General features: G+C 41.8%; 1 protein-coding gene across 1 annotated transcript in view; it reads left to right on the top strand.

Moving 5' to 3' along the window:
* Positions 1–16,378: 16,378 nt before the first annotated feature.
* Positions 16,379–19,553, top strand: part of MALL (mal, T cell differentiation protein like) — a 56,051-nt gene continuing 52,876 nt past the window's right edge. The window contains exon 1 of the mRNA XM_020988021.2: positions 16,379–16,735. Within this exon, the coding sequence (XP_020843680.1) occupies positions 16,628–16,735 (108 nt within the window). The 5' untranslated portion in view covers positions 16,379–16,627. The remainder of the gene's footprint in view (positions 16,736–19,553) is intronic.

The raw sequence follows: 19,553 nt of genomic DNA, 5'->3' as shown, positions 1-19,553 counted from the left end.
TCTGGGGATTGGCATCAAGTTAAAAAAAAGGGTGGGGGGGGACCTTTGGCCTAGAAGGAATCCTTGACCATGAAAGCAATCTTCTGGCCTCTCTCTACAATCCCCTTTTAAAAAGTATCTCTTCCTGTCTACCACCTCATCTTAGAATCAAGTGTGGGAAACTCAGTCAGAAACACCATTCATCATCTTCCTCCTGATCTGCTACTGAGCTATTTTTCAAAGTAGTCCATGGTTCTTGCCAGTAAAGGAACCGTGTTCCTCTGTAACTTTTGAGAACTAACAATCCCAAAAATGAGGGTGGAGGTTTAAATAGTTGCAGAAAACGTATTGTTGAAGTCTTGGTCCTTGTCCTCAGGTCTTTTGCGGCTGGCCTGAATATTGTTCTATTTTTTTTTTGTCTTAGGTTTGCTGCTCCATTTGAAGGCGTCAACAACCTTGCTTTTTTTTTACCCTTTTCTGTCTAGAAAACAACTTTAGTGTGAGCATGTTTGTCACTAAGCTACTCTTAGCCTGGTCTTGTGAGACTGTCCCTCACATTGAAGTGAGGGAATCTGAAGGATGAAAAATGCTGTAAGTGAATTTTTTTTTTAAAAAAAGGGGAAGAGAAATAGGATCTTAAAAGTAGTTTAATAGGTTGTTTATGAAATATGATAGAGTAGTATAATAATTCATTCTTCAGAATTGCAAGAAGAGCTTCTTGTAGGGGCTGTCCCCACATATGGTTCCATTCATTAAGCTTATGATTTCTTAAGAGAAAAACACGGAAACATGAGTGAAAGCACTTAAACTCAAGCTAAAAAGTGGTGAAACAAAGGAAATTAGTGTAGATAGATTAGATTAATCATCAGTTCAGGTGTGTGGATCTGGCCATAGGCATCATAGCAATGTGAGACCTTGTGAGAGCACAGGTCTTCAGCCATATACATAATATCACACACACACACGCACACGCACACACACACACACACGCACACACACACACACTTTTTCATTGACTTAAAAGGCAAATTTCTAGCTGTCAAAACAGGAAAAGGTTGTCAAGGAGCCAGAAATATCCTGGAAAATTATTTTCCAGTGATAAGTCTCCAGGGATATTTACCAAAGTCCTCTGCAATCTGAGGCTCTCCTCTCTTTCCAGACTGATTTCCCATTACTGCCTTCACACGTTCTCTCAGGATTCAGTCAAACTGACCCACTTCCTGATCCCCAAACTTGGCATTCCATTTCTGCCTCTGTGCCTTCACTTGTAATGGACCTCTACCTGAACCTCCGCCTCCCAGAATCCTTAGCTTCCTTCAAAGCTCAGCTGAGGTGCCATTTCCTAAGCCCTTCCTGATACCCTCAGTTATAAATACTCTCCCCCTCCTCAAATTACTGTTGTGCGTACTCATCTGTGGACCAGAAAAGAAAGTTCTTTGCATCCAAAGTCCTTGGCCCTCTCTCAAATGGTTCAAATTCAGAAATGGATATGACAACAGAAATGACACTGATGACGTTGTCACCAGCCTTATCACTGCACTCTGAGGACCACCGGGCCTTTTTATCACACCTGCAGGTGAAACATCTTATACATGTTGTCTCTCACTATTCCAACTCTTGAGAGCAACTATATCATGCTTTTCTATCTGTATCTCCAGCACTTAGCATAGTGCTTACAGCAAAACTTAATACGTGTATTTTCATTCATTCATTCATACCATTTTATGCTCACCATACAATATCAGCTTTTTGAGGACAGGGGACTGTCCTTTTTTTTTTAATCCCCTGTACCTAGCATGGTGAACACAACAGGCATTTAATAAATGTATGTGGATGGAATGGAATGAATAAATAAAAATAACACAAATTGAAAGGCAGCGTGTATAGTGAAAAAGGGCCGGCCTGCAGCAGGGAAGACCTGGTTTCTGACATGTTCTAGCTGTCTGACTCTGAGGAAGTTACTCCTCCTGTCAGTCCCCCTGGTGATTCTAAGACTTTTAGGAACAGAGTAAAGCACTAATCTGCACTATAAGGCTGATGTGCTGGACAACGAATTATCATTTTGATCAAATAGGCAAAAGAGCTAGAAGATGTCCTCTGCCTGCTAAGGAGTTTGTCATTGGCTCGTTTATTTAGAGCTGGAAGGAGCTTTAGAGGGTATCAGCTCCAGTCTCCATAGGTCACAGCTGAGAAAGCCAAAGCCCCATGTGGGAAAAGACTTGCCAGAATTCCCAGGAAAGGCAAGTGTTTTCCTGAAGCACAAGTTTGACTGCGACATGTTCTCACTCAACATATCCCAGAGGCTCCCTGTCCCCTCTGGGATCACACGTGAAGTCCTCTGTTGGACATTCCAAGCCAACACTGCCATCACTCTGGTCCAGGCCTTCGTCACCTCATGCTTTGATTACTGACTTTACCTAATGCTGGTGGGTCCACCTGCCTCAAGTTTCTCCCCACTCCAGTTCATCCTCCAACAGTCACTAAAGTGATTTTCCTAAAATGCAGGTCCAATTGTCTCACATGCTCCCCCTCAATAAATGTCAGTGGCTCCCTATTACCTCCAGGAGCAAAGAGAAAATGCTCTGTTTGGCATTCAAAGTCCTTCATAACCTAGCCCCCTCCTACCTTTCCAGTCTTCTTACACATTACTCCTCAACATGTATGCTTTGTTGTAGTGACATTGGCCTCCCAGCTACTCTACGAACAAGACTCCATCTCTTGGCTCTGGGCATTTTCTGATTGCCCCCCATACCTGGAACACTCTCTCTCCCCAACTCTGACTACCAACCTCCCTGGCTTCCTTTAAGTTCCAACTAAAATACTACCTTCTACAGAAAGTCTTCCCCAAGCCCTCTTAATTTCAATGCCTTCCCTCTTTTAATTATTTCCTAGTTATCCTGCACATAGCTCACTTTGTCTGTATTTGCTTGCATATCGTCCCCTGCCCTGTAAGAGTATAAGCTTCTTGAGGGCAGGGACTGTCTTTTGCCTTTTTTGTATCCCCAGTGCTTAGCACAGTGCCTGGTACACAGAAGGTGCTTACTAAATGCATTTAGATTGATGGATGTATAGACTGATTGAAGTAGCAGAGTTGATATTTGAACCCATATCTTCTGGCTCCAAACCAAGTTCTTCCTACTACACCTCAACAGTGCTTTACAATTTACAATGATTTCTTCTCACAACAATCCTCTGAGATAAGGACTGCAAAGACAATCATCCCCATTTAACAGATAAGGAAACTGAGGCTCGACGAAGTGATTTGCACAAGGTCACACAGTTTAAAGTCAGAATAGATGGGATTCATACTAAGGTCTTTTGATTCCACATCCAATAACCTTAACTCTCCACCTCATTGGTTCTCTATAATTTATCCTTGAGAAGTGATGCTTGGCAACGGGGAGGCTCAGCTATCTATTACTGAAGCATTACAAGTTGCACACTTTTCTCAAGCCACTAGGTGGCACCATAGTGCACAGAGCACTGGGTGTGGATTCAGAAAGACCTAGGCTCAAATCCTGCCTCTGACACCTACTGGCTGTGTGACCCTGGGAAAGCCACTTAACCACTATATGCCGCAGTTTCTTCAACTATAAAACGGGGATCACAATAGCATCTACTTCCCAGGTTTATGGTGAGGATCAAGTGAGATAATATTTGTTTTTAAAAAAAGACAGCCTGGCAGATAGTAAGCCTAAATAAAAGCTTGCCCCCTTCCTTTCCCTTTCCCTAGAATGGAGTTCTGGCTTTTGAGTTAGGAAGAACTAGGCTCATGTCTTGTCTCTGATAAGTATTTCTGTGAGACACATTTATTTCTCAGTGCCCCAGCAACTCTCTAGGACTCTAAGTTATAAACAAGTTGCTGTTCTGCATCAGTGGAAAGAGTTCTCATACCTGGAGATCTCCATGGAATTGAAATTTGCACTTCATTCCTATAACCAGAACCAATAAAGCAACAATGTACACTTATCTAGAGAGATTGTGGTCAAAGCAGGGAGACGAAGCAATAGTTTAGGATTGCAGGATCATTAATTTATGATGCACCCTAAATGATGCATCCATAAAATTCTGATTTCTAGTACCTTTTAAAAAATCATTACTGTTATTATTATTTATTTATTTATTTTAAACCTAAATACACAATAAGAAAAGAAAAAAAACATAAGCTTAAATGTTAAAACAAACACAAAATAAGAAAAGGAAAAGAAAAAGCATTGCCACAGCAGAATGTGAGATAGGATTCAAAATATACATCTAGTACCTATTTAGAAATGAGGTAAGGCATGACAACATGTAACAGACAAAAATCAATCAACATATAAAAGTATATTTAAGAGGAAGGGTAGTTGAGGGATTGGACTGGTAGATTAAAAATGGGTGGAATTATTTTTCCCCATTAAAGTTGTTTTTATTCATATCTTTTATTTTTATGTCATTTTCATTTCCAAACGTATCCCTCCCTTTCTCTATCCAGAGATGCATCCTTTGTAACAACAAAAAAAGAAAGAGAAAAAAAAACAGCTTAGCAAAACCAACGTGTTAACTGAACGACAGAAGTACTTTTCAATGTTCCACACTCACAGTCCTTCATCTCTTCAAGGGAAGTTGCATTTTCTTATTTCTTTTCTGCCAACCTTGAGCATTATAATCATATGGAGTTTGATTTTGCTTTATTCTTTATATTTATATAGTTGAAGCCATTGTGTATTATTTTCCTCATTCTGCTTCAGTCACCTTGCATCAATTCAGATAAAACTTCCCATGCTTCTTTTAATTCTTCATAGTGTCTTATGGTGTGACAATATTCCATTGCATTCCTGTGCCACAATTTGTTTTAGCCATTCCCCCAATAGATTGTCTACTTTGTTTCCAATTCTTTGTTACTACAAAAAGTGTTGCTGTGAATATTTTGGTGTATATGAGACCTTCCTATCTATCTTTGGAACATTTAAATCACCTTTTTAGCATAATTCCAAATTATGTTCCAGAATGGGTAGACCAATTCACAGCTGAATGGAATTACTTTAAGAAAGCTTCTTGGAAGAAGCAGGCTTTGGGGCTGCCTGCCTCTGTTCAACATTCACCTCCATGACACCTTCCCAGGATAGTCCCTCCTGGGTCCAGTTATTCAATGACTTCAACAGTAGTCCCCACTGTCCACCCTTCATTCTTCTTAGTCCAAGAATATTTCAACAAACTAAAATAAGTATTTATCGATTGCTATGTATAAGGCACAATGCTATGTGCTGGGAATATAAAGATTAAAAGTCCCTGTGCTCAAGAAATTTATATTCTCCTTGGGATACAGCAAATACACAAATAAGTACAAATAATTTCTCTATTTTCAAATATAGGGCAGAGAGGGCATTGTAACAACTCAAGGACTCAGAAGGGACTAGGACATGGGTTCCCAAAGTGGGTGATGCTGCTCCCTGGGGGTGTTGGAACGATCCAGGTGGGGTGCAGTAACCTCAGTACAATTTGGGGCATTGAATAAAAATAAGGGGGCAGTGGAAGCATAAGGAAAGAAGAGAAGAGAATTTTGAAAAAAAATTTGTACATGTTTCATCTGTTGTGTAACAGAGTTAAACCTGTAGCGATTACATTATTTTCCAAATAAACACACAAAATGAAAGTTATAACCCATCAGTGGTCAAGTCCACTGACAGGTCTTAACAAGCAAATGTTGGCAGACAAGCCAGCAGTGAATTATGGGGAAGATCAAGCATGTATCGGCAGGAATATGTGCGTATAATGACTTGTTTATAATAGGATACTATACGGTTGCATGACACAATATTGTGTCATCAAAATTTCAATGCAGGAAAAAACACAAATTTATAACAAATTATTAAATTTAAGATGTGTCATTTTTTAAAAAAATATTTTGTATTTTTTTTGAAATGATGCAAATTTTTTTTTTAAAAAAACTGTTAAATGGTTAAAGAAAGCAGATTTCCAGGGGGTACCAAGTAATTTTTTTGTTTGAAAAGGGGGAGGTAGGCCAAATAAGTTTGGGCACTTCTGGACTTATCATCTAATGGGATCAGGAGAAGCCTTATGTAGAGGGTAGCATTTGAGCTGTGCCCTGAAGGAATCTAGGCATTCTAATGGGGTGGCTAGGTGGTGCAGTACATAGAGTGCCCGACCTGGAATCAAAAGACCTGGGTTCAGATTTGGCCTCAGACACACTTACCAGCTGTGTGACCTTAGGCAAGTCATTTAACCCTGTTTGCCTCAGTTTCCTCATCTATAGAATGAGCTGGAGAAGGCGATGGCAAACCACTGCAATATTTTTGCCAAGAAACCCCAAATGGAGTCACAAAGAGTCAGACACGACTGAAAAATGACTGAACAGCAACAGGCATTCTAAGAGGCAGAGGTGAGGAAAACATTCATTCCACCCATGGGGGCCAGTTTGTGCAGAGGCATGAGACGGGAGAAGGCATGCGGAGTTTAAAGAGTAGCAGTAAGCCAGTCTGGCCAAGAGCACAAGCATGGAGTATGAAAGACCTGGGAAGGTGGGCAGGATCCATTGTATGAAGTGCTTTACACGCTGAGCTGAGGAGTTTGTATGAATGGGTGGGACACAGAGCCAACCAAGGAGACTGAGGAGGAGCAGTCAGACTGGTAGGAATACCAAACAGAAACCAAGGGAGGAGCTAGGAGACCAGAGGAGAGGGCGACTCTTTCTATATGTGTGCATGGTCTCTGTTGTTTTGTGTCAGCGTGTACATTGGATGACGTGGTAGGACAGTTATTTGCTATCATCTCATCAGGCTGTAAGTTGCTTGAGATAAAGGGACATGTCTATCCTGTCCTCACCAAAGCCTTGCATAGTAAGTTGCAAATGCATACAGCCACTGAGGTTCTGAAAACAGTATTATATCCTCTGTCAGACCATATGGTATAGATATGATAATTAAATACATGGGAAAAAATCTCTTGTAAACCCCCACCCCCAACTGTTATGCAATCGTAATGATTAAGTCTGACCCCAAAAGCAGAGATGAGAAAATGCCCTTCTTTCTAGAAGTGGGGATTATGGATTTGGAACAAGGCACTTTCTGTCAGATTCAGTCAATGCGTTGGTTAGTCTTACTGTTTTGTTCTCTCTCTTTTAAAAAAATTCTTTATTACAGAGATTTTCTCTTTTGTTAGGGACAAGGAAGAAATATATTTTAAAATGAAGGTGATGTAAAAATTATTAATAATTTTTAAAAAAGAAATGGAGGTCAAAACTGCACATGTAAAATCTATATCAAACTGACTGCCTTCTCAATGAGGGGAAAGAGAAGAGAGGGAAAAGAATTTGGAACTGGAAATTTTTTAAAATGAATATAAAAATTATTTTTACCTGTAATTAGAAAAAATAAAAATATTATAATTGCTAAAAAGAAATGAAATGAAGGTTTAAAAAAAAAGGATGATTTAAGAGCCAAATCATAACAGCTCATAGAAGGAAATCTCAGCAGCAATGGGTCATGATGACTTGGGATGATAACAACCACTTCTTAAAAATTCCATCCCCTTTCAAACATACTGAGGTTTGAAGCTAATGAATCATGAACCCTTTTATGAAACGCGATGCTCATTTTGTGAGGATTTAATTGAGGTGGGAAATTCTAGACCAGCTCCTAACTTGCTGGGTTTGTATTTTGTGACAAGAAGGAACTGAGTGCATACAAGTCTCAGTGTAAGAACCTTTTCTTGCCTTATTCTCTTCCTCTCCTTAGCCTCCTTCCTCAGATCTCCATCCACAACAGAGTGGAACCATAGGCTTGATTTCAGGAGAGGACACCACTGTCTCCAGCCATTGAAACAAGCATACGCACTCCACAAGGTTTCATTTTGCAAATCCTTGTATCAGGACCAAACTTCCCTTCCCAGTAGACTCCTCCTGAAAGCTGGCTGGTGGAATTCAGAAGTGCAGAACTGCCTCCACTCATGCTTTGGATAGGTAAGGAATTAGTTCCCAGTAATTATAATTGTTCTAAGTAATAAAGGTAGTGACACCCTGGTCTTCCTGGGCCTTTCATCTGCAGATTTCAAATCACTCTTATGAGCATTAATTAATTCTCACAAAACCTATTAGATTCTCATAACATTTTATGGAACCAGCCCAAATCTCTCCCCTAAACTCTAATCCCCTATATGCAACTGCCTCCTGGAAATCTCCCCTAGACATCCCATAGCCATCTTAAACTCACTATATCCCAAAACAGAACTCACATAGTAGGCTCTTAATAAACGTTTACTGAATTGAAGTGAACTGAATTCCTTGCTAAACCCACTTTTCCTCCAAACTTTCCTATTTCTTTGTTTGCTTTTTGGTGAGGCAATTGGGGTATCCAAAATGCCCAGGTGCCTTTTCCAGGGTCACACAGATGAGGTTGACTCAGATGTAATGGGTGTTAGATTGAGTCTTAAGATTGGGTTAAGGCATTGTGGGTCTGAGACTGCAGGTCAAGCATTTCTGGAATGTTTGGGTTTGTTTCCTTTTTTTGGAAGGGGAAACTCTGGAACAATGCTTTCAATGTGGTAGCTTCATTGTTTGTTGGTTGAATTGGTAGGAGTAGAAATTAAAGAAATGAATCCAAATTTCACAACCTGAAATTCAACTCAAAATATACTGAGTACCAGGCATTATTCTAGGCATTGAAGATGCAAAGGCAAAAAGGTAAAAAGCTTCTTCCCTCAAAAAAATGCCCATCCTTAATACTTATTCCATCTCTTTTATGTATTGACTCTCCCAACTAGAGTGTGAGGTGTTTGAGAGCAAAGTCCTTCTCGATTATTCCGTTTCTCTCAGTGCTTAGAGCACTTATGATTAATTATGTTTTCATTCATTCTACTGAAGGGATACCACACTGCACAGCTAAACAAATACAGCATAACTTAAGAAGAGAAAGTCATGAACAACTGGGGAGATGAGTAAGGTTTCATGGAGGTGATATCCGAGCTGAGCCTTGAAGGAAGGTGGGGATGCTGAGAGGCAGAGACAAGGAAGGAGTGTGTTTCAGGCATGGGGATCATTTGTGCAAAGGAATGGAGGCCATGGATTGAATGTTGGATTCAAGGAACAAGAAATGGTCCAGGTTTACTATACTGTAAAGTTTGTAGAGGGGAGGAATGTGAAATAAAACTGGGAAGGTAGTTTGGAACCAGGCTGAAGAATTTGTATTTGATATAATAGGGAGATGTTGAAAGATTTGAGCAGAGGTGTGATGTGGGCAGATCTCTGTGTTAGTAACATCTGTTTGTTACTTGGGTGGAAGATGAACTGGAGAAGGGAGCAACTGGAAGAAGGGAGACCAATTAAAAGACCTCGACAGTTGTCGAATTGAGGGGAGAGAGGAGTCTGCACTAGGGTGGTGGTCATGTGTGTGGAGGAAAGGGAACAGATACAAGAGATACTGTGGAAGTAAAATCAACAAGACATGCCAAGTGATTGGATATAGGGAATGGAGGAGAGAGAAAAGTCAAGGATGACTCTGAGATTATAAAACTGGGTGACAGGAGGAACACAGTGGTGATGCCCTCAAAAGAAAGTTTGGGGCAGCTAGGTGGCACAGTGAATAGAGCTCTGGCCTTGGAGTCAGGAGGACCTGAGTTCAAATCTGGCTTCAGACACAAAAGACTAGCTGTGTGACCCTGGGCAAGTCACTTAACCCCAACTGCCTCCCCAAAAAGCAAACAAAGAAATAGGAAAGTTTGGAGGAAAAGTGGGTTTAGCGGGGAATTCAGTTCACTTCAATTCAGTAAACATTTATTAAGAGCCTACTATGTGAGTTCTGTTTTGGGATATAGTGAGTTTAAGATGGCTATGGGATGTCTAGGGGAGATTTCCAGGAGGCAGTTGCATATAGGGGACTAGAGTTTAGGGGAGAGATTTGGGCTGGTTGTAGAGATTGGGAATCATCTGTATGGTGGTGAAAGACATAACTAGTGCATTCGAAGTCAGAGAAAGTATGTTTAATATCTTTATAGGAATCACATAATTCCAGTTTCTGGGGGTGGTCCTGATTCCAAGTAAATAAAATGTATCTTTGTGTTCTAATATCCTTTGTCATGGGGCAAGTAGGTAGTATAGTGGATAGAATGTCAGGCTTGGAGACCTGAGTTCAAATCTGGCCTCAGACACTTACTATTTGTGTGACCCTGGGCAAGTCACTTAACCTCATTTGCCTCAGCTTCCTCAACTGTACAATGAGCTAGAGAAGGAAATGGCAAACCACCCCAGTATCTTTGCCAAGAAAACCCCAAATGGGATCAGGAAGAGTCAGGCATGACTGAAAACAACTGAACAATCCTTTGTCATGCTGTGTTTTTTGTCCAGCAAATATAGTCACTTTAAACACTGTGCCAATGGAATGCTAACTCTTGCAAAGCACTGGATTTAGACTTAGAAGTTCTGGGTTCAAATCTCAGCTCTGCCACTCACTGCAGGTATGATTATAGGTACATCACTCTCATTCTCTGGATTTTGATTTTTCCCTCTGTGAAATGAAGGAGCTGGCCCAGAAAACCTCTATTTGTTTTTTCAAATTTTAAATCCATAATCTAACAAGCTAGAAAGTACAGCTCTGGCAATAAACTCTTCTATCTGTGGACCAGCCTAGCCATGTACAAGAGGTTCATCACCACCAGGTTGTTGTAAGGTGATGAATTCTTTGACCTCAGGTGACTCACAAAATTTAAAAAAAGCAAAATGGACCTTGGTCCTGTGTGGTCCTACTGCTCCAACACGACAGAAGTGGAGTGGTAGAGAAGAGGCCAGAGGGTGGTAAGAATGGCACAGTTTGTTGGGGGTTTTTTTGGTAAGGCAATCGGGGTTAAGTGACTTGCCCAGGGTCACACACTTACTAAGTGTCAAGTATCTAAGGTCACATTTGAACTCAGGCCCTCCTGACTCCAAGGCTGAAGCTCTATCCACTGTGCCACCTAGCTGCCCCAGATGGCACCGTTTTTTAATAGCCTCTGTAAACAATAATGTTGGTCTTCTAAATGTGAAATCTGTATTGTATGTGTGGTACTGCAATGTTTATATGATTCCAAAAACATTTATTGTTGTTGTTCAGTTGTATCCAACTCTTCATGACACTAATTGGGGTTGTCTTGGCAAAGATGCTGGAATGGTTTGCCATTTCATTCTCCAGTTCACTTCACAGATGAGGAAACTGAGACAAACAGGGTTAAGTGCCTTGCCCAGGGTCACACAGCTAGTAAGCATCAGAGGCCACATTTGAACTCAGGAAGATGAATCTTCCTGACTCCAGGGCCAGCATTCTATCCACTGTACCACCTAGCTGCCTCATGAGTATTACTGTCTCATATTTGGAGACAGCTAGGAGGTACAGGGGGATAGAATGATTGACCTGGAGTTAGGAAGACCTGAGTTCAAATCCACTTCCTAACTGGGTTCAAATCCATGCTCTCAAATAATAACACCTACACCCCAAGGTTGCTGGGACAGTCCAAGATCATATTTGTAAAGCCTTAGTATAGTGCATGACACTTAGCAGGTGCTTAATTATTTCTTCTTTCCCACCCCCTAAGTATGAGGAATCTGAAGCACTGACTTGCCCAAAGTCACATAGCTAGTAAGTATCAGAGGTGAGACTCAAACCCTGGTCTTCTGACTTTAGGGCTCTTTTTACTACTGTGTCTCCACTCACTATGGGAGACAGTCCAGTATAATGGAAAGGGCACAACTCTGGAGGTCAAGGAGCAGGCTTCATATCACGGTTCTAATACTTACCACCGACTGACCCCCCCCCCGGGGCTCAGTTTCCTCATCTGCAAAGTGAGGGGTTTGGAGTAGATGGCCTGTGAGCCTCCTTCCAGCTGCAGCTCTCCGTTCCTAGGTGCCAGGTGTCATGCCACAGGGATGGTAGGCATCCCTCTTACCTTGCATAAGTGGTACTGCTTTTTGCTATTTGACAGATGAGCAAGCCGAGTTGACTTGTGAGGTTAGGACCTAACCAGTGGCTGGGAGCCAGGAGAGAATTGCTCACAGTACAGTTCTACCAATCCCGGGGAAGCTGCTTCCCAAAGCAGACGCTGGAGTGTTGGTGATGTCTTCATGGGATTTGGCCAGGTCCAAAAAAGGAAAAAGGAAAGAGGAAGTGGAGTGGTGAGGATGCACCCATGGGAAGAAGGAGCAGGGCAGAAGGATGGCCCTGCAAGAGGAGATGAAACAAAGGGAGCACAGAAGACTTAAAAGGCATCCCCAGGAAGGACGCAGACACCAAAGGAGTCCTGCATGCGAGGACCTTGGAGCCAGCCCTCACATTACTCTCCATTCTGGAACAAAGCTATTTTCCAGCCCTGTGTTTTGCCAGCCTACCTATCTCAGACAGTTGTTGTGAGGAAAGGACTTTGCAAACTTTATCCGTGGCAAGGGAAGGGGGATTTACTTCCTTATTTTTTTTTTATTCTGACCTTAACAAACTCCAATGAAAATTCCTATTTCCATATGCATGTAGAAAAGAAATAGAGAATTATACATGAAACCATGAATCTCCTTTATTACATACAACTTGCTTTTCCTTTTAAATGTAGTAAGGGCTGTCCCCTACAAATAGCATGGGGGATATTAGTGGTTGGCTTAAAAGGAGGCAGAATAGTCATTTCTAGGCTCTTCTCCTCCCACTCTTCTCCTAGGGAGGTTTTATTTCCTGCCATCAAGGGAAGCAGGAGGTTGGGGCCAGAAGCTTGGCCACTCTGCTCTCCGAGAGGGTAGTACCTAGCTAGAATTATAGCTCCTGGGCAGCTAGGTGATGAAGCAAATAAAGTGCCAGGCCTGGAGTCAGGAAGACTCATCATCCTGGGTTCAAATGTAGCCTTAGACACTTACTAGCTGGGTGACCCTGGGCAAGTCACTTAACCTTATTTGCCTCAGTTTCCTCATCTGTAAAATGAGTTTGGAGAAGGAAATGGCAAACCACTCCAGTATCTTTGCCAAGAAAACCTCAAATGGCTTCACAAAGTGCCAGACACGACTGAAATGACTGAACAACAAAAAAAAATTATATCTATTTGCTCCCTTTTAAATATTATTAGCCTAGGGGATGTAGTTTTCAGGTACAAGTTCAATTTCTGATTGCTGTTTATTATGAAGGAAGCAGGACCCCAAACTTTATGTCCAAGGCTTAACTCCCCACCTACCAAATACAAGTTCCACAATCCAAGTAGCAATTAGCAAAGAAACCCATTTATCCACGTTGATAGCAAAACAGAAATCAGAGAAAGTATACATAGGAGAATATATACCAGACCATAATGTAAAGGAGCTTTTCCACTAGGAGTGAGGTAACTCAGCTCAACCAAGAGAGGGAGTTCCGGACCTCACCCAAGGGGAAACTCCCTAAAGTCACTAGCATAGCAAGCTGGGATGGGGATATGATGGAGGCTGCCAGCTCCTCTCCTATTGGCTCCTTCCCAGAGTGTTTTTTCCTTCAGCATCCTGAAGTGCAATTGGTATCTTCTGTCTTCTTTCTCAAAGCTGGAAGCCAGAAGCACCTGAATCGACTTTAAAGCCTGAATAGACTCACCAAAAAACCCTGAAGATCTCTCCTCCTCCACTGGCTGACTCCCCCCTGGTCCTCATGCGTGTGCACAGCAGTGATCTCCATCAGGTAGGAGAGAGTTCCATACCAACGGGTTTTGGGACTCAGGTTATGTAAGTATATAATAAATCCAAGTAACTTTCAAAGTTACACTGATTATTCGTGTTTTCTTCTGTGCATTTTTTTTTAAAAAAATGCTCCAGTGACTCTGGTTTCTTCCTTTTCTTTTTGTTTTTCGGTCTCATCCAAACCCCTCTTTCCTTCCTGATTTCCCCCCTCCCCTCACTATAAAAAAAAAAAGAGAAACAAAACCAGTGTAACAAATATGCATAGTTCAAGCAAAACAAATCCCTATCTTGGTCATGTCCAAAACGAAGTGGTTTTTCGCACCTTGGTTCCATCACCTCTCTGTCAGGAGGTGGGTAGCACACTTTATCATCAGTGCTCTGGAATCATGGTTAGTCATACTTTGTAAACTTTAAAACATTATATAAATGTGAGTTATTGATGTTAGTGTCGCAGAATAACAGATATAATAACTGATTAGTTAAGTATTTTAACATTCATACTCTCACTGGTAAGTTGGGTCCCCAGAGGGCAGCTAGCTACATCTTTCCCTTCAGGATTCTAGGGGCAAATTTGTAGAGTAGGAGTATATTTCTAACGATGTGAGCTCAAGCCCCCATTCCAGTATGTGATCCCCAATATCAACCACCAGTTACAGTTAGTATCTCCTCTCTATCCTTCTGTTGACTCAGTGATTAGCAGACCTGTTGTTATTTTAACCAATTGATTTCTCCTAAATATTTCTCTTAAAATTTTATATTAATTAATATCAATCAGCTTAAAAAAAAGATATAGCAAGAACACCCTCCTGAACCAGGGGCACATTTTTCCTCCTTGTCCCTTAGTCCCTAGGGAAAGTGGGCTCAAACTTAGTAGTTGTTACAAAGCATTCACCCTACCAAGTTTTCTTCGAGTTTGACAGAGCTACTAGATGAGCCCATCCTTTGCAGGACATAGTATTTCAGCTACCAGGTTGATCTTCCAAGTAGGTCTGTGTCAAGGGCTAAAAACAGACTCAACTTTGGCATGGAGTCCCATCACTAGCATCCCGCTCCTTTGGCCTTTGAAAGTCTCACAAAGCCTTTGTACCAAAGGAAAGAAGACACAAACAAGAGGTGACCTCATCCCAGACTTGTCTAGGAGGCCATGAGCTCACATGGGTCAGCCTGCTGGGAGATGGGAAAGTCACACCCTCTACTGGTCCTCTGGAGCTCAGATAGCTGTCCTTAACACTTCTGGACAGCAAGAAAAAAAGAGTGAATTTCTCTGTTGGGATCTTTTGTATGCACTTTCAATTCTGGCTCCAGCCAAAAGGCCCTTTCTTCACCAGGAAGCGAGTGGATAGGATGCAGTCACATAATAACAACACGTGCTCCAATATAGAGAGCCATGTACCACCATTCTGCATTGTTATGCACCCCCAAGAAATAGGTTCCAGAAGCAAGCCTTCTCACAAGGGTTGGCAGCAGGCAGAACTGCCTCTATGCATGTCCCCAAGATTGGAATTTCATTTGCCAATTCTCTTGTTACATTGGCAAAACACTTTACATACAATTTTCTCAAATAGCCGGCTGTCCAATTCGGCCCAGTATGGAAGGCGGAGTTTGTTGGGGGCAAAGAGGCAGGGGTGCAGCTGGCATGCCTTTCAGTGTCTATACACTGGTCAGTCAGTGAGTCAATAAAACATTTATTAATCACCTACTATGAGCCAGGCACTGGGCTAAACAGTGGGGATATGAAGAAAGGCAGATGAGGAATGTAACAGCTCTAATAAGGAATACAACAACTATGTGTAAAAAAAAAAAAGCTACGTGCAGGATAAAATGAAAATGACAGAGAAAAGGCTGTAGAATTAGAGGGGAACGGAGGAAAGCTTCATGCAGAAGGTGGGATTTTAGCGGAACTTGAAGTATGCCAGGGAAGCCAGGAGGCCGAGATAAGGAGGGAGAGTATTCCAGGTAGGGACAGGCAGAGAAAATGGCCAGAGTCAAGAGATGAAGTATCTCGTTTGAGCGCTAGCAAGGAGGCCAGTATCATTTAAATGCAAAGTAGCGGAGCACTTTGGAAGGGGTTTGGGGAAATGGTATAAATTATAAGAAGACTAAAAGGGGGGAGATAGTCAAAACAGGTATTTCTCCTGCCCCTTTCCAAAATGAAAGACACAAAGAGAAGGACCAGGTTCACCCTCCTTTCCACCCCTTTGGAGATGGTTTTCCTGATTTCCTTTTACTGCATCCACCAAGTCAAAATAACAAATATATCAAAAACCATTATGGCTCTACCACCAACATGCTGTGTGGAACTGGAAAAGTCATTCTGACCTCGCTCTGCTTCCTCATGTGTGAGATGAGTGATTTTCAATGGTACATATCCATATCAGGTTTTTGGAGCTAACGGGATCCTTTCAGGCATTTAGTCTGACTTGGCAGCTGAAAGCTCCTCTGTATTGTCTCCTATTAGAATGTGAATTCCCAAAGAGCCCTGCAAAGATAACCTTGCTTTTTTGTACTTATATTCCCAGTTCTTTGCCCAGAGTCAGTACTTAATAATTTTTTTTTTCATTCATTTACATTGTCCAACCCTCATTCATTGATGAGGAAACTCAGGCCCAAAGATTAGCCAGAAGGCAAATGAGTTGTCCAGAGTCACACAGCTAGTAAGTGGCAGAGCTGACTGGAACCAGTGCTCCTTCCTTTCCGTCCCACTGCCTTCATCAAAGATCCTAACATTCTGCCCTAACATTCTACATGGCTGTGTCTGAGCCGAGGAGAGGGCCCATCTAATTTTAAGTCCTGTTTCAATACCCTACAGTTTCATTGATGATTCTTTTGGCTGAAATGAGTGGAAGGACCTGCTAGGCTGGAAATCTTTTTTTTTTTTTGTCAGTCTACGTCTCAGTCAATGGGTGTGTCAGGGTATAATATTTGAAGTAGTGCGTGCCAGGCAGAGTTGCTGCACAGATAATCAGGTCTAGGTGAGCTGCGAGAGAGGGCCCTGAGCACAGAGAGGGGATGGAATCTAAAGACTACCCTCCACCCACCACCTATGCAGCACCTGAAGTGCCCACAGGATTAGCTTTTTATCTAACAATCCCGTATGCTTTCTTCCTTCCAGAACTGGTAAGTCTAAAGTTTCCTTTCCTGCACAGCCCAGTGAAGACATGGAAAAGCTGGGGGGGGGGGGTGCGGAGGCAGAGGGAGAAGAGTCAATCTGTGAGACTGTGGGATTTAGAGCGATGACTGAGTGAAGAAAATATTACAGTATTCAGGGAAACCCTGTAAGTCTTTCGAATTGCTGTTATTTTATCTCTTAAATCAGGAAGCTGGTCTCTTCCTCAGTTTAACTCTGCCCAGAAGCCAGACACGTGTATGTTTAGCTTAAAGCTAAAACAAAAGGCACCACAAGATAGATTTCACGAATGTGGATTTCACACCCCAATTTCAGCAATGTTGGAGATGCGGGCTTTTAAAGGCAAAGCCCGTAGGTGATGAATGCTAAGCACTGTGTTACTCAGCAGGCTGGATTTTTACAACTCATTACTGGTCACTAAAATAACCAGGCTTATGGTTAGGGTGTTTGACCCAAGGCTTTATATTTGTCACTTCTTTTCCCCTTCAGGGAGCTATTTGTAGAATCATAGATTGAGAGCCGGAAGGGACCTCAGAAGTCACCTAGTCTAACCTCCTCACTTCACAAATAAGGAAACCGAGGCTCATAGAGGTTAAGTCATTTGTCCAAGATCATATAAGCAATAAGTAGGAGGACTGAGATTTGAACCTCTGAAGCTTTTTTTTCTGTGATATCGTTCCACCTAATAAATTATGTCAATTTGGATCGCTATTACACTCTATTCCTGGGAGGAAGGCAAGAAGGAAGGTGGGATGGGTGAGTGGGAGGGAGAGAAGAGTGTAAAAAATGCTGGCTGTGGAATCAGAGGATCTGACTGTAAATGCTAGCTCTGTTTCTATTGCCTGTGTGACAGAGGCAAGACACTGGGCCTCAGTTTCCTCATCTGTAAAATGAGGGTTGGAATAGCTGACTTCTAAGGCCTCTTCCAGCTTTAAATCTATGACTTTTTGATGGCTCAGGTGTACAAAGAGAGTCAAAAAAAATCCTTTCTTCCAGTGTTGAAAACATATGTTTTTCTTTATTACTAACTCTTCCCTGTTCCTTTCTGTTATTGTTATCTGACTTTGAACTTTGGCTTATGTGTATTTCATGCAACGGAGTAAGCTGACAACGTTGGTCATTTAAAAAAAAAAGCAAAAACATCAACAAAAACATCATACGTGAACCCAGTGCCATTTGAGAATCGTCTCCTACATTTATTCCTTGGTGTGGACAGTGACTGGGACAATCCATATCAAAACTAGGGAGAGAGAGGGCTATAACACATTCTATCAGTTGGCCTGTCTTCAATTTCTGGAATATCAGATACCTGCCAAACCAGACAAATTCCAGCCCACTGCAAACTTGATTTTGATGTAATCAAATACTTGAGACTCAAGCCTTGTGAAACTGGTTGGCTGAGTGGGAAGCCTTTCTCTTTTCCTAAAACTGGGCATTCTTGTCCCAAATTTGTTGTTGTTCAGTCGTGTCTGACTCTTCATAACCCCATTTGAGGTTTTCTTGGCAGAGATACTGGAGTGGTTTGCCATTGCCTTCTCCAGCTCATTTGACAGATGAGGAAACTGAGGCAAACAGGGTTAATTGACTTGCCCATGGTCACACAGCTAGTAAGTGTCTGAGGCCAGATTTGGACTCAGGTCTTCCTGACTCTAGGCCTGGAGCTCTGTCCGCTCAACTACCTAGTTGCCCCAGAGAGAAGAGGACAAAACAAGAACTCATACATAGTTCCATTGAATTCAACCAGGGCTTTTTACTTTCATACTTTCCTTTGTCACAATTGAGCAAGAGGCTTTGGAAGTCGTCAAGGACTTGCATAACACTTGTAGAGAACCTGTACAAAGAAGGGAGCCAGGAGTAGTTATTTCTTAAGGGGCAAGGGGCAAACTATTGAAGCCCCACTTACGGTGTCTTTGTGGGGGCCTCCACTCCAGGATGAAGTAATCTCAGGTGGCTTTCCACAGGAGTGACGTTTCAAATGCTCTTTGAGTTCTGTATTTACAACAATGACGGTGCATTCGTTATGTTACCTTTGAAACTTTGAAGTTCTCTGAGTAAGCAAAACTATGCTGTATGACACAAGGCTGTGATGGGATGCCAAAAGGATTACACCGGGTGTGAAATGAAAGTGAATGGGGGGACTGATGCTGGTGTGGATGGGAAATGATAGTTCTTAGGGAAATAATAGAAGTTAAGATAATGTTCAAGGACAGAACATGTAATAAGAACTCCAAACGAATACAGGCCAGGATCATTTCAGGATTTGAGGGTTATGAATAAATCTTCATCAGCTGTATAATACATAGGCTAATATGTATTGGCATGAGAGGATAGAGAGTAAGGAAAATGAGTTTATGATGCAAAAAAGAGACAGTGTAGTATGATGGAATGAACACTAACTCTGAGGTTCAGAGAACAGCCAAATTATGACGCTGATACTCATTTAACTGTGTGAGTTTTGGCAAATCACTTAACGTCCCTGGGTCTCATTTTTTCACGTATAAAAGGAAATAAGAATTTATTAAGTACCTCCGATGTGCCAGGCACTTTGCTAAGTGCTTTACAAATATTATCTCATTTGATCCTCACAACAACAACCCTGGGAGGCAGGTGCTGTTATGATCCCCATTTTATAGTTGAGGAAATTGAAGCAGACAGAGATGAAGTGACTTGTCCAAAGTCACACAACTAGGAAGTATCTGAGGTCAAATTTGAACTCAGGCCTTCCTAACTCTAGACCAATGCTCTATCCACAGCACCTATGAGGTAGCAAGGGGTTGGATTAAATCACTCTGGAAGTCTCTTGCAGCT

Source organism: Phascolarctos cinereus, unplaced genomic scaffold (genome assembly GCF_003287225.1).
Source record: "Phascolarctos cinereus isolate Bilbo 61053 unplaced genomic scaffold, phaCin_HiC Scaffold_2;HRSCAF=192, whole genome shotgun sequence".
NCBI classification, from domain to species: Eukaryota; Metazoa; Chordata; class Mammalia; order Diprotodontia; family Phascolarctidae; genus Phascolarctos; species Phascolarctos cinereus.
The sequence above is the reverse complement of the archived record's forward strand: the minus strand, read 5'-3'. Positions and strand labels throughout refer to the sequence as shown.